Source organism: Salmo salar, chromosome ssa13 (assembly GCF_905237065.1).
Source record: "Salmo salar chromosome ssa13, Ssal_v3.1, whole genome shotgun sequence".
Classification (NCBI taxonomy): domain Eukaryota; kingdom Metazoa; phylum Chordata; class Actinopteri; order Salmoniformes; family Salmonidae; genus Salmo; species Salmo salar.
Window position 1 is genome coordinate 59,133,413 of NC_059454.1, and position 13,002 is coordinate 59,146,414.

The following is a 13,002-nucleotide window of genomic DNA, read 5'->3' on the forward strand; positions in this document are numbered from 1 at the left end:
CATGCATTTAGCTTTACTTGCATTTAAAAGCAGTTAGAGGCCACGGAAGGAGAGTTGTATGGCATTGAAGCTCATCTGGAGGTTAGTTAACACAGTGTCCAAAGAAGGGCCAGAAGCATACAGAATGGTGTCGTCTGCATAGAGGTGGATCAGAGAATCACCAGCAGCAAGAGCGACATCATTGATGTATACAGAGAAAAGAGTCGGCCCGAGGATTGAACCCTTTGGCACCCCCATAGACTGCCAGAGGTCCGGACAACAGGCCCTCCGATTTGACACACTGAACTCTGTCAGAGAAGTAGTTGGTGAACCAGGCGAGGCAGTCATTTGAGAAACCAAGGATGTTGAGTCTGCCAATAAGAATGTGGTGATTGACAGAGTCAAAAGCCTTGGCCAGGTCAATGAATACAGCTGCACAGTATTATCTCTTATCGATGGCGGTTATCATATCGTTTAGGACCTTGAGCGTGGCTGAGGTCCACCCATGACCAGCTCGGAAACCAGATTGCATAGCAGAGAAGGTACGGTGGGATTCGAAATGGTCGGTGATCTGTTTGTTAACTTGGCTTTCGAAGACCTTAGAAAGGCAGGGTAGGATAGATAGGTCTGTTGCAGTTTGGGTCAAGAGTGTCTCCCCCTTTGAAGAGGGAGATGACCACGGCAGCTTTCCAATCTTTGGGGATCTCAGACAATATGAACGAGAGGTTGAACATGCTAATAATTGGGGTTGCAACAATTTCTGTGGATAATTTTAGAAAGAGAGGGTCCAGATTGTCTAGCCCGGCTGATTTGTAGGGGTCCAGATTTTGCAGCACTTTCAGAACATCCGCTATCTGGATTTGGGTTAAGGAGAAATGGGGGAGGCTTGGGCAAGTTGCAGTGAGGGGTGCAGGGTGGTTGACCGGGGTAGGGGTAGCCAGGTGGAAATCATGGCCAGCCGTAGAAAAATGCTTATCGAAATTCTCAATTATCGTGGATTTATCGGTGGTGACAGTGTTTCCTAGCCTCAGAGCAGTGGGCAGCTGGGAGGAGGTGCTCTTATTCTCCATGGACTTTAGTGTCCCAGAACGTTTTGGAGTTAGTGCTATAGGATGCAAATTTCTGTTTAGATAAAACTAGCCTTTGCCTTCCTAACTGCCTGTGTATATTGGTTCCTAACTTCCCTGAAAAGTTGCATATCGTGGAGGCTATTTGATGCTAATGCAGTACGCCACAGGATGTTTTGCAAGGCAAAGATTGGTGTGCACAGATAATATTTTTGACTGTCTAGGCTTGGTTCAGTCCTACAGTTTGTATTCACAGACTGTTATATTGAGTGGTACTGAAATGAATAAAAAAGGAATCATGAGAAAGTTTTGCCAAGGGTTGTGAGTTCATGCGATAGTTTTCCTGTTGATGTGCAGTAGAGATGACTTTATCACTAAAATGTATTGGAATGTGGTCATACTCAGCTGCCAGTGTTACGCCTGCTAAACAAAAACACATGCTGAGAAGAAACCTGACACTTGATACTGTGTAAAATGAAGAAGTGAAGCTTATTTTGGAACACAGTGAAATATTTCATCCCCGGACCATATCCCGGTAATATTTAGCAGTGGTTAGTGATATTTAATACGAAAGTTCAAGTCATCATCTTTTTTTCCCTTACTTAACTGTATTATGGTGTCTGTGTCATGAGTTTAGTCCATTTTCATTCCACTCTAGCATAATCATATCCAGTAATAACAGAATTTAATAGCATATTCTTAGTGACTGCTGTGAGCAAATAACCTGTGAACACAAATTGATAGGAGCAGATATGACGACTTTAAAAGCCCCTTAGTATTTTATAGATACAGAGTCCTTGTTTATCTAACCCTAGCCTCTCTTTCCTGGGTATTGTCTTTCAGGTCAGGAAACAACGTCTGGTCTCCAAATGTTATTGAAGATGGCAAGACAAGTCCATACATGGCCACATTGGAGTCTGAGTCACCACAGGTATGAGCTGCACTTGTTTACATGCAAATAAGAGCCATAGATACGATTATATACACTGAACCAAATTCATTAGGCCCTAATCTGTGGATTTCACATGACTGGGAATACAGATATTGATCTGTTGGTCACAGATACCTTAAAAAAAGGTAGATGGATGGATCACAAGTCAGTATCTGGTGTTACCACTATTTGCCTCATGTAGCGCGACACATCTCCTTCGCATAGAGTTGATCAGGCTGTTGATTGTGGAATGTTGTCCCACTCCTCTTCAATGGCGCTGCATATTGGCGGAAACTGGAACACGCTGTCGTACGCGTCGATCCAGAGCATTTCGATCCCGAAATAAATTATCCAGATGCAAGCCGAGGCGTTGCCGGTGAACTTTGCAGCGTTTTCCGATACTGAACTGAGAGTGAGGCAAAGCGTAACCAAAACAAGCAGACAATGAGCGTATTGTGGCTGGGACTTCTGAGAAGTGACCATTCATCTTTTATTGTTGCCGTTGGTTGTCATGTTGGGGCACTTTCCCATGTCCCAGTCTCTTCAGTGTAGCGATCCCTGTAAACTGGGCTGAATGGTCACACAAAGGCCTGAAATTATTTCATCACTTCATCAATTGAATGTTGACACTATACACAGCAGACAGATGTATTGAGTTCCGCTTCAGTAGACAGGCTGGTGGACATTTGAATGAAAGAGCTATACGAATGGTGGAAGGTTCAATACAGAACAAGTGAATTCTATCCCTGAGGTGAATATGGTGAATGTATTTTCCATGTAGCTGCGCCTGAGTTTACATAGTCTTTTTTTGTCTTCAGAAAGCCGCATAGACATTTTATTGCTTTAACACGTGTGACATCTATTAAGTCAAAGCCACTGATCCTTATTCTAAATATTCCTAATGGTCTTGGAGTACATGGTTGATATACTGCTCTTGCAAGCATGGTAGTCATAACATATAAATCTTCCTAGTGATAAAGGAGGTGAAAGACCACCGTAATACAGCCTTCAGGCAATCCAATGAGACAGGCAGATTCCCTGGGAGGGGTCCTGGGGATTGGGAACGTTGTATTTCACCATCTCGACACAAGCTGAAGTCTGAGCGAAGGGGAACTATCAACTCAAACTCTGTATATAAACGGAGACAGGCATGCTAGCAGTACCTCCTGTGTGTGTATAATCGGAGAATACTGCTCTACCTCCTGGATAAATTACAGAGGGAGGTTTGGAAACCTTGTATCCACTCTACTCTCTACTAAAAGACGGGCTCCTTTTTAATAGACTTAAAGTTGAGAGCTAAAAACGGCAAAGTGAGTAAGTACCATTAGCTGCATTTGCTTCATTTGCTTTAGGTGGAGGCTTGTTAACATGAAAGGGAAACAGTTGGTTGGTTGGTTGGTCCCTTGAGTTAGGCCAAATGAGGACCTGAAATGGTCTCATCACACCAAAACCGTGGTGAAGAAGGCGCAACAGCGCCTATACAACCTCAGGCGGAGGAAAAAATTCAGTATGGCCCCTAAAGAGCCTCACAAATTTCTACAGATGCACAATTGAGAGCATACTGTTGGGCTGCATCACCACCTGGTACGGCAACTGCACCACCCTCAACTGCATGGCTATCCAGAGAATGGTGGGGCCAACGCAGCTCCGGAGGCCCGCTGCCTGCCCTCCAGCACTCGTGTCAAAGGAAGGGCAAGAAGATCATTAAGGACCTCAGTCTCCCTAGCCACGGACTGTTCACTCAGCTACCGCCTGGCAGACGGAGACAATACAGGTGCATCAGAGCTAAGACAGAGAGACTAAAAAACAGCTTCTATCTCCAGGCCATCAAACTGTTGAACAGCCATCACTAGGTGATGCACACTCATTCACACAAAACACATACACACAAACTAGCACACACACACACCTCATACTCACAAACACATGCACATACACTCACACACATCACTCACACAGTCACACACAGCACTCACGCAGTCACACACAGCCAACGCTGCTGTCCCGTATTGTAGAGACATTAAACCACTGGACACTTCCCGTTTCACACTGTGTATTTATGTACTGTATTCTCTAAATGGCTCTAATATATCTACTTCTGTACATATCATTCTTGTGTAAATTAATCTGGTGTATATACGTAGATTACATTTGGATTACTGTTACAGTGCTATTTGGGGTTTTAATTGGGATCGTTACGACACTTGATTAATTTATTTTGATTATTTGTGTACTTGTTTCACATTTTACCGCGTTTAGGAGCTAGTAACATAAGCATTTCACTGCACCTGCTATAACATTTGCTAAACTGTGTACGCAACCAATAAACATTGATTTGATTCTGATTCGATTTTGAAATAAATAACCATGGTTGTTTCCTCCTCCAGGCTTGTATAATGTAATTTACCTTGAAAGAGATTACCGGCATCTGACAATGCTGATGGTGCTCCAGACACATTAGACACCACATGTAAACTCCCTACCAGCATATGGGAGTTCTAGCTAGCAGGACGTGACACAAGGAAGTGGTGAGATGTTTCCTTGAACAAGGGGAAGATGGGAGATTCTCATACAGTTGAATGATACATTTTTGGATCTAAACCTGAACAGTTACGAAACTAAAGCTATTTGTGGCATCCTCATACTGGAAAGAGGTGAAAAACAGGAGGAAGATATTGGTTGTTTCCATAAACTTATTTTACTCATCAACAGACAAGAATATTGTAAGATTACCGGAGAAGATAATGACTCATTTTGAAATTATTATTAGAATAAATAAGGGAGAATAGGCCTGTGGTCTACAGTATGTTGAAGTAGGTCTACAGGTGGCCACAGCTAGCCACTGTATGCTATTCTGCATATTTCCTTCAAGCTAAATAAAATCACCGTTGTGTCTTTAGCAGTGGCCTTGGAAAGTATGGTGCTTTAGAATGCGGAAACGCTGGAACTCACTAAGGTTCCATTCTCAAGCCGTACTGCCAAGCTGGCAAGAGGGAGAGGATTATCCTTACTGGAATTTATGAGAGCTGACAGCGAGGGTCCATACATGACTTAAGACTGTAATTCTTTCATTGCTTGGAATTAGTTTCACTTCATAGAATCCGTTTGATACAGAATCTATTTTATGAATGGAACAAGTCCGCTGGTCTTCCAGTATACCTGTCACATAAGATCGTCTGCCTTATAAATAACATTACAGAACCCTGCCAATAGAGTCTAATTGTGATGTGCTTATAGGTTATTTTCTATAGTGATTTTATGCGCTGTTCCATAGAGGTCATACTCTACCTCTGTCAAATATGTTTAGCAGTTCAATTAAAACCTTGTTCTCTGTAAAAACAAATATATCCAATCAACACAGTGCCATTGAGAGTTCACATTCACTGCACCACATTCATCCAGGACTTGAGATCATAAACTTGTGACCCAACTTATTTTGTTGTTTGTTTCTAGTCCTGGGTGAAGTAGTACTAATCAGACGGTAATCCCCAGAAATGACAATCTGTATTTGGGTTGGCCCAGAGAGGTCTCTCTCTCCCTCTGTCAGCACGCTGTGGAGCGGATGGGGCCATGGAGAGCAGAGAGCTAGCTAGCCCCTTGTCTGTCTGCTTGCCTCCAGCCAGCCCTGGACCCACCGTCCCCGAGCTTCTCTTAGCCCTGCACTCTGGGATAGGAACAGGGACAATAACGAGCTGGTTTGTTTGGTTAGCGGTGCAGAGCGCCATGTGAAAAGTTTAATTGCCCAGGTCTGGGGATTACTGTGAGAGGGGGAGGGGGACTTGAATCGGAGAGAGAGAGAGAGGGGAGCTGAGGGCCCAGTCAGAAGCAAACATATGGTTTCAATTAGGCTCCTCTTCCTCCTCCTCTTCCTCCTGCTCCTCCTGCTCCTGCTCTCCTCCACCTCTCCCCCTCCTCCTTCTCCTCCTCCTGGTCTCCTCTACCTCTCCCTGACCAAATTCTGCAGTCTGTCGACTGAGGTAGCAGCAGTAAATCTCCTTCGCCCTCCCCTTCCTTTCTCAGCGCTTATTAATACGAGGAGCTTTAAGTCAGGCTGATTTCCCCAGGAGTCCTGTGGTTCTGTCTAAACGGGCCCCAGTCTAAAGGCATAACTCCAACAGAGCTCCTCCCCCCCTGTCTAGGCACACAGGCTCAGCAGCCAGTCACCCAGAACCAAGGGCCATGCTTGGCCACCATTGTAAAGGTCAGTGAAATCTAATGACGGTCTAAATTTACGAGCAGACAGAACTGCTTCTCATAAATACTGCTTTCTCCAAGTCTTTATTTTTTAGTCGTAGTCAAGGCTCAAAGAATGTGAGAGTATTTCAAAGATTATCTTCTGACAAAAATATTTTTTCTTCTTCAGCAGTCTTTCCCATTTTGGAACTGTAGGTTTGATTGCGTTAGTTTGAAAAACAAGATAAGGTTACTAAGTGATTTATCTGGTGATGAGATATGATTTAACAAAGCACACACTCTATGTGGAAGGAACTCTATGTGGAAGGAGTGTCACCAGTCGCTACAGTTCCCATTAAATATATTTTATGTGTGCTGTTTTAAAATCACCACTTCAGACCGGCATAGGTACGATAAATCAGTTTAATGGGACAGTCTGCTTTCTGTGATTTATTTAATGAAAATAATGGTAGCCTCCATACATACCTAAGAGCAACTTGAAAGCACTTACAGGTCCTGAATGTTACCAAACTGCCACTTTTAAAAGCTATTCACCAGATGTACTGCCTTATAAATCTGCTATTCACTGAGCGCAAATACTGTATCTATTTGCTGCAGACACGAGGCCAACATTGCATATTATGGAAAAGTGTGCCATCTAAAGTAGTCTCAGCGTTCAACTGAGACAGAAACACGCAACAAATGTGTGCCAAGCAGGGCTGGCTTTATGGGGGAACTTTAGGGGGCCCATCCTTCCAAGTAAATATTTGAAATATGGATCAGAAATATGGACAGAAAGACGCATCAATCTCAGATCAAGCATCCGAGCGAATTGAACAGCGCCCCTCCATCTCAGTATGTGTAGACCATGTATGTGATGATGATTGGACAAAAATAGTATGGCATGTCGTACTCTTTAGCCAGACCGCATCAGATACATGGGCTACATATACAGTAGTAAAACAGAGGGGCGATGTTTTGCTCGCTCGGATGCTTTCTTCAGTGAGATCATTTCAGCAGAGAGGAAGAGAGGAAGCGGGAGGGCTCACTCTCACCAAAATCTATCCAGAAGCAGGAGGGCTCATTCACCAAAATCTATCCAGAATAAGCCCAATGCATTTCTATGGGCTTTATATGCAGACCTAAGCTTGCCCGCCTGCCTTCCCGCCTTTGGGACAACGACTCCCATTGTTAGGGGAGAGACATGAGAAACTCGTCATTATATATAGATCTCTGGTTTCAGGGCAGCCACTTGCGAATTGGAAAGGAAAGTTGACATGTGCACAGAGCACTGTTCAGATCATGGCTTCCCCTAAAGTGAATTCCTGTTTTGACAAAATTATATAATTAGAATTAATTGTTTAAATAAAATCATCAAAAATACTTGGCCAGACAGCATGACGTAGCCACAGAGAATCATTAGCTTCTTTAAAACATTTTTTGCTGTGGATAGTTTCACAAACGCATTGGCCTATGAAGCCCGCGTGGCAATAGACCTAGCTGATTATTTGCGACTGTCAGTGAAAAGCATCTAAAATATATGTGAAGATAATGTGTCTTGAGTATAATTTTGGCGAAGATATGCCGCAGCTCTCCAGATTTCATGCACTCAGCTCTCCAGAATGCGCTCAGTTGTCTCCCACCTATTCTTGCCCATTCATTGTTTTGTTGTGTGAATTGTTTGCCCTTTGACTGTTTATTTTGATCAATTCCCCATTACATATGTCACCAGTAGGCCTATGAAGTGTACCGTTAATCTCCGTAATTTGGTTGCATATATTTCTGTTAATTGGGCTACAGTCATTTACAGTTCTCATTCTTAGAATGGAAACGTTGTTTGCAGAGTTCACAACCTGCTACACTTGTGAGAAACACGTTTTGGTTTATTTCATAACCATCATTTACGAGTTTTGTCAATTTTTTCATTGTCTTTTGTTTGGAGTGCTCCATGTGAGCAATGAGCATGTCTCTGGTTTCTCTGTCCTGATAATATTGAAGGAGCGTGTGCGCCTGAGCACACATAGAAGTAGGAGCACACATAGAAGTAGGAAGGTGCCCATTTGGGGATGTCTGAGTTCTGATTGTCTTAACCCTCTAGAGTCTAAGCCCTGTCTAAGTCAGGGGAGAGGGGATGGGGAGGAGGGGGGGGGTTCTAAATTAACATTTGGAATTGTTTTAAGATGGTCATAACAAGGATAATTTAGCTATTTGATTTGGAATTTTAAGACCGCTTAAACTATCAAATAATATTGGATGAAACTTTGAATTTGGCTTTACTGCTATTAGCCAATAGAATTTGTATTTATTTATTTATTATAGATCCCCATTAGCTGCCAAGGCAGCAGCTACTCTTCATGGAGTCCAGCAAAATTAAGGCATTTATACATTTTTTTTAAACATTACAATAAATTCCCAGCAGATTTCACAACATGTTAAATATGTGCCCTCAGGCCCCTACTCTACTACCACATATCCACAACACAAAATCCATGTGTACGCGTGTGTCTGTGCCTATGTTTATACCCCTTTTTCTCTCCAGTTGGTAGTTAGTCTTGTCCCATTGCTGAAACTCCCGTACGGACTCGGGAAAGGTTAAGGTCGAGAGCCGTGCGTCCTCCAAAACACGACCGTACCAAGCTGCACTGCTTCTTGAAACAATGCTTGCTTAACCCGAAAGCCAGCCGCACCAATGTGTCAGAGGAAACGCACAACTGGCAATCGAAGTCAGTGTGCATGCTCTCGGCCTGCCACAAGGAGTTGCTAGAGCGTGATGGGACAAGCACATCAAGGCTAGCAAAACCTTCTCCTAACCCAGACGACGCTGGGCCAATTGTGCATTGCCTCGTGGGTCTCCCGGTCACAGCCAGCTGCGACACAGCCCTGGATTGAACCCGGGTCTGTAGTGACGCCTCTAGCACTGCGATGCAGTGCCTTAGACCTCTGCACCACTTGGGAGGCCACATAGTCATGTCTTGTGGGGTATGCATGGGTATCCGAGCTGTGCACCAGTAGATAAAACAGACAGCTCGGTACTTTCAACATGTCAATACCTCTCACAAATACAAGTAGTGATGAAGTCAATCTCTCCTCCACTTTGAGCCAGGAGAGATTGACATGAATATTATTAATGTTAGCTCTCTGTGTACATCCAAGGGCCATCCATGTTGCCCTGCTCTGTGCCAATTGCAATTTCCTAGTCCCTCTTTGTGGTACCTGACCAAATGGCTGAACAGTAGTCCAGGTGCGACAAAACTAGGGCCTGTAGGACCTGCCTTGTTGATAGTGCTGTTAAGAATGCAGAGCAGTGCTTTATTATGGACAGACTTCTCCCCATCTTAGCTACTTTTGTATCAATATGTTTGGACCACTGCAAGCAGATTAGTCTCCTCAACTTGCTCAATTACCACATTATTCATTGCGAGATTTAGTTGAGGTTTAGGGTTTAGAGAATGATTTGTCCCAAATACAATGCTTTTAGTTTTTTAAATATTTAGGACTAACTTATTCCTTGCCACCCATTCTGAAACTAACTTCAGCTCTTAAGTGTTGCAGTCATTTCAGTTGCTATGGTAGCTGACGTGTATGGTGTTGAGTCATCCGCATACATAGACACATTGGCTTTACTCAAAGTCAGTGGCATGTCGTTAGTAAATATTGAAAAAAGTAAGGGGCCTAGACAGCTGCCCTGGGGAATTCCTGATTCTACCTGGATTTTGTTGAAGAGGCTTCCATTAACATTAAAGAACAACCTCTGTGTTCTGTTATACAGGCAACTCTTTATCCACAATATAGTAGTGGGTGTAAAGCCATAACACGTATGTTTTTCCAAGAACAGACTATCGATAATGTCTAAAACCTCGCTGAAGTTTAACAAAACAGCCCCCACAATCTTTGTATCATTAATTTCTCTCAGCCAATTATCAGTCATTTGTGTAAGTGCTTGTTGAATGTCCTTCCCTATAAGCGTGCTGAAAGTCTGTTGTCAATTTGTTTACTGTAAAATAGCATTGTATCTGGTCAAACTTTTTACAAAAATGTACAACGGGTTGGTAACAGGTTGATTGGTCAGTTATTTGAGCGAGTAAAGGGGGCTTTACTATCCTTAGGTAGGGATAGTAATAACTTTTGCTTCCCTCCTGGCTTGAGGGCACACACTTTCTAGTAGGCTTAAATTGGTGATATGGCAAATAGGAGTGGCAATATCATCCTCTATCAGTAACTTTCCATCCAAGTTGTCAGACCCCAGTGGCTTGTCATTGTTTATAAAAAACAATACTTTTTTCACCGCTTCCACACTTAATTTACGGAATTCAAAATTACGATGCTTGTCTTTCATAATTTGGTCAGATATACTTGGATGTGTAGTGTCAGCATTTGTTGCTGGCATGTCATGCCTAAGTTTGAAAAAAATCATTAAAGTAGTTGGTAATATCAGTGGGTTTTGTGATGAATGAGCCATCTGATTCAATGAATGATGGAGCTGAGTTTGCCTTTTTTCCTAAAATGTAATTGAAGCTGCTACAAAGCTTTTTACTATCATTCTTTGTTTCATAGTGTAGTTTCTTCTTCTTTTTATTCAGTTTAGTCACATGATTTCTCAATTTGCAGTACGTTTGCCAATCGGTTGCACAGTCAGACCTATTTACCATTTATTTTGCCTCATTCCTCTCAACCATACAGTTTTTCAATTCCTCATCAATCCATGGGGATTTAACAGTTTATACAATCATTTTCTTAATGGGTGCATGCTTATTAGCAACTGGGATAAGCAATTTCATAAATGTGTCAAGTGCAGAGTCTGGTTGCTCCTCATTACACACCATGGCAGGTAGCCTGGTGGTTAGAGCACTGGGCCAGTAACCAAGAGGTTGCTGGATCAAATCCCTGAGCTGACCAGGTAAAAATATGTCGTTCTGCCCCAGAACAAGGCAGTTAACAGGCAGTTAACACATATAGGCCGTCATTGTAAATAAGAATTTGATCTTAACTGACTTGTCTAGTTAAATAAAGGTTAAAAAAATATGTATATTTACATCAACATAGGAATTGCTACAAAACTTATTGTATGACCTCTTATACAGTATATTAGGCCCAGCTTTTGGATCTTTGGTTTTCCTATGCTACTATATTGTGATCAATATATCTGATGGATTTGGATACTGTTTTCAATTAAATTTCTGCAGAATTAGTAAAGATGTGAGCAATACATGTTGATGATTTCATTGCTGTGTTGTTTGTAACTACCCTGGTAGGTTGATTGAAAACCTGAACCAGGTTGTAGGCACTAGTTAAAGTTTGAAGCTTTCTCTTGAGTGAGCAGCCTGATGAAAGCCAGTCAATATTTAAATCACCCAGAAAATATACCTCTCTATTGATATCACATACAAGCATTTCACACATATTATCCAGATACTGACTGTTAGCACTTGGTGGTCTATAGCAGCATCCTACCAGAATGGGCTTTAGGTGAGGCAGATGAACCTGTAGCCATATTACTTCAACGGTATTTAACATTAGATCCTCTCTAAGCTTTACAGGAATATGGTTCTGAATATAAACAGCCACACCTCCACCTTTAGCATTTCTGTATTTTCTGTAGATCTCATAACCATGTATTGCTACTACTGTATCATCAAAGGTATTATCTAAGTGAGTTTCAGAGATTGTCAGAATATGAATGTCATTTGTTACTAGCAAATGATTGATTTCATGAACTTGTTTCATAAGCTACATATGTTAACGTGGGCAATTTGTAACACTTTTCTGGGATTTTTACTCGCTTTTCTTGCTTTACTTGGAGGCTTAGCAGAGGTAGACATGCACAGGTTATTTATGTTAGTGCAGGGTGAGCTGCACACAGTGGACTTCCTGCTATGGCACACCACCTCCGTGCTAACAGTATAACTCTGGTTCATAGGCATATGATTATGAGCTGCTCCTCATAATGTAATTCGACCCCACATGAACCATGACAGTATCAGCCCCCGGTGACTGACGCACAGCCTCGGGAAGCAACCTGTTGATTTCATGAACTTTTGTCCCAGGAAAACACAAACGTACAGGTATATGCCTCACTATCGAACTCCCTATCACAATAGAGAGAATGATCTGGCCTCTGCCGTGTCTCGAAGCTGATTACGAGGCCAGAGCCACAAAACTCACCTGAGAAGAAGGCTGCTGAGATGCCAGCTGCGTGCAGGCCACAACAGCCAAAGGGACAGAGCTCTGATCCAGAGAGCACGGCACAGCGGAGGGGGGCCACGGTGGTCCAGGCTGCGCCCAGGCAATTGATTGACTAGGATAGGGAGAGGTAGCTGAAGGGATATCCACAGCCATGGAGTGAACACCCAAGTCTCTGGCAGAATACAGCTGGTACAGGGGCTCAAAGCGATTTGAAAGTCTTAAGTCCGGACACGGGGGAAGAAGGCAGGCGCGCCAAGAATGATTCTTCTTCTTCTTTCTGGTTCCGACACGCATCCATTTATGCTCACCTGGAATCAAACAATGAGCAGCCATTTTCTGGTTCAAGCTAGTAGAGGAGTGCAGTAGCGGACAAGATGCCGATAGTCTCATGGAATCCTTATTCCCTTCCAGGTGCTTGGTCAAATGTTTTTTTTTCTTCATGAAGAGTAATAATTATTTATTTAGCTGCATCAAGATCAATACATTTTTCACAAATGAAGTTATCCATCGGACCTTTCCCCGTGACAACAGGTCGCCGGCTGTTCCTTGCTACACACCGGCCGGCTGCGTGTTAGCATTTGGTGTAGCCTCTCAGAGCTGTGTCGGGAGTGAATGTAGTCTTGGGGGATACAAAACATACAGTTCAATTATGTACTGGCCAACAATTGG

The 13,002-nt window shown here is 42.9% G+C and overlaps 1 protein-coding gene across 1 annotated transcript in view; it reads left to right on the plus strand.

Annotated features, from left to right (window-relative positions):
- Window positions 1-13,002, plus strand: part of LOC106567515 (PDZ and LIM domain protein 4) — a 77,061-nt gene that overhangs the window by 47,893 nt on the left and 16,166 nt on the right. Inside the window, exon 3 of the mRNA XM_014136837.2 lies at window positions 1,890-1,977. Coding sequence (XP_013992312.1) covers window positions 1,890-1,977 — 88 coding nt within the window. The remainder of the gene's footprint in view (window positions 1-1,889; window positions 1,978-13,002) is intronic.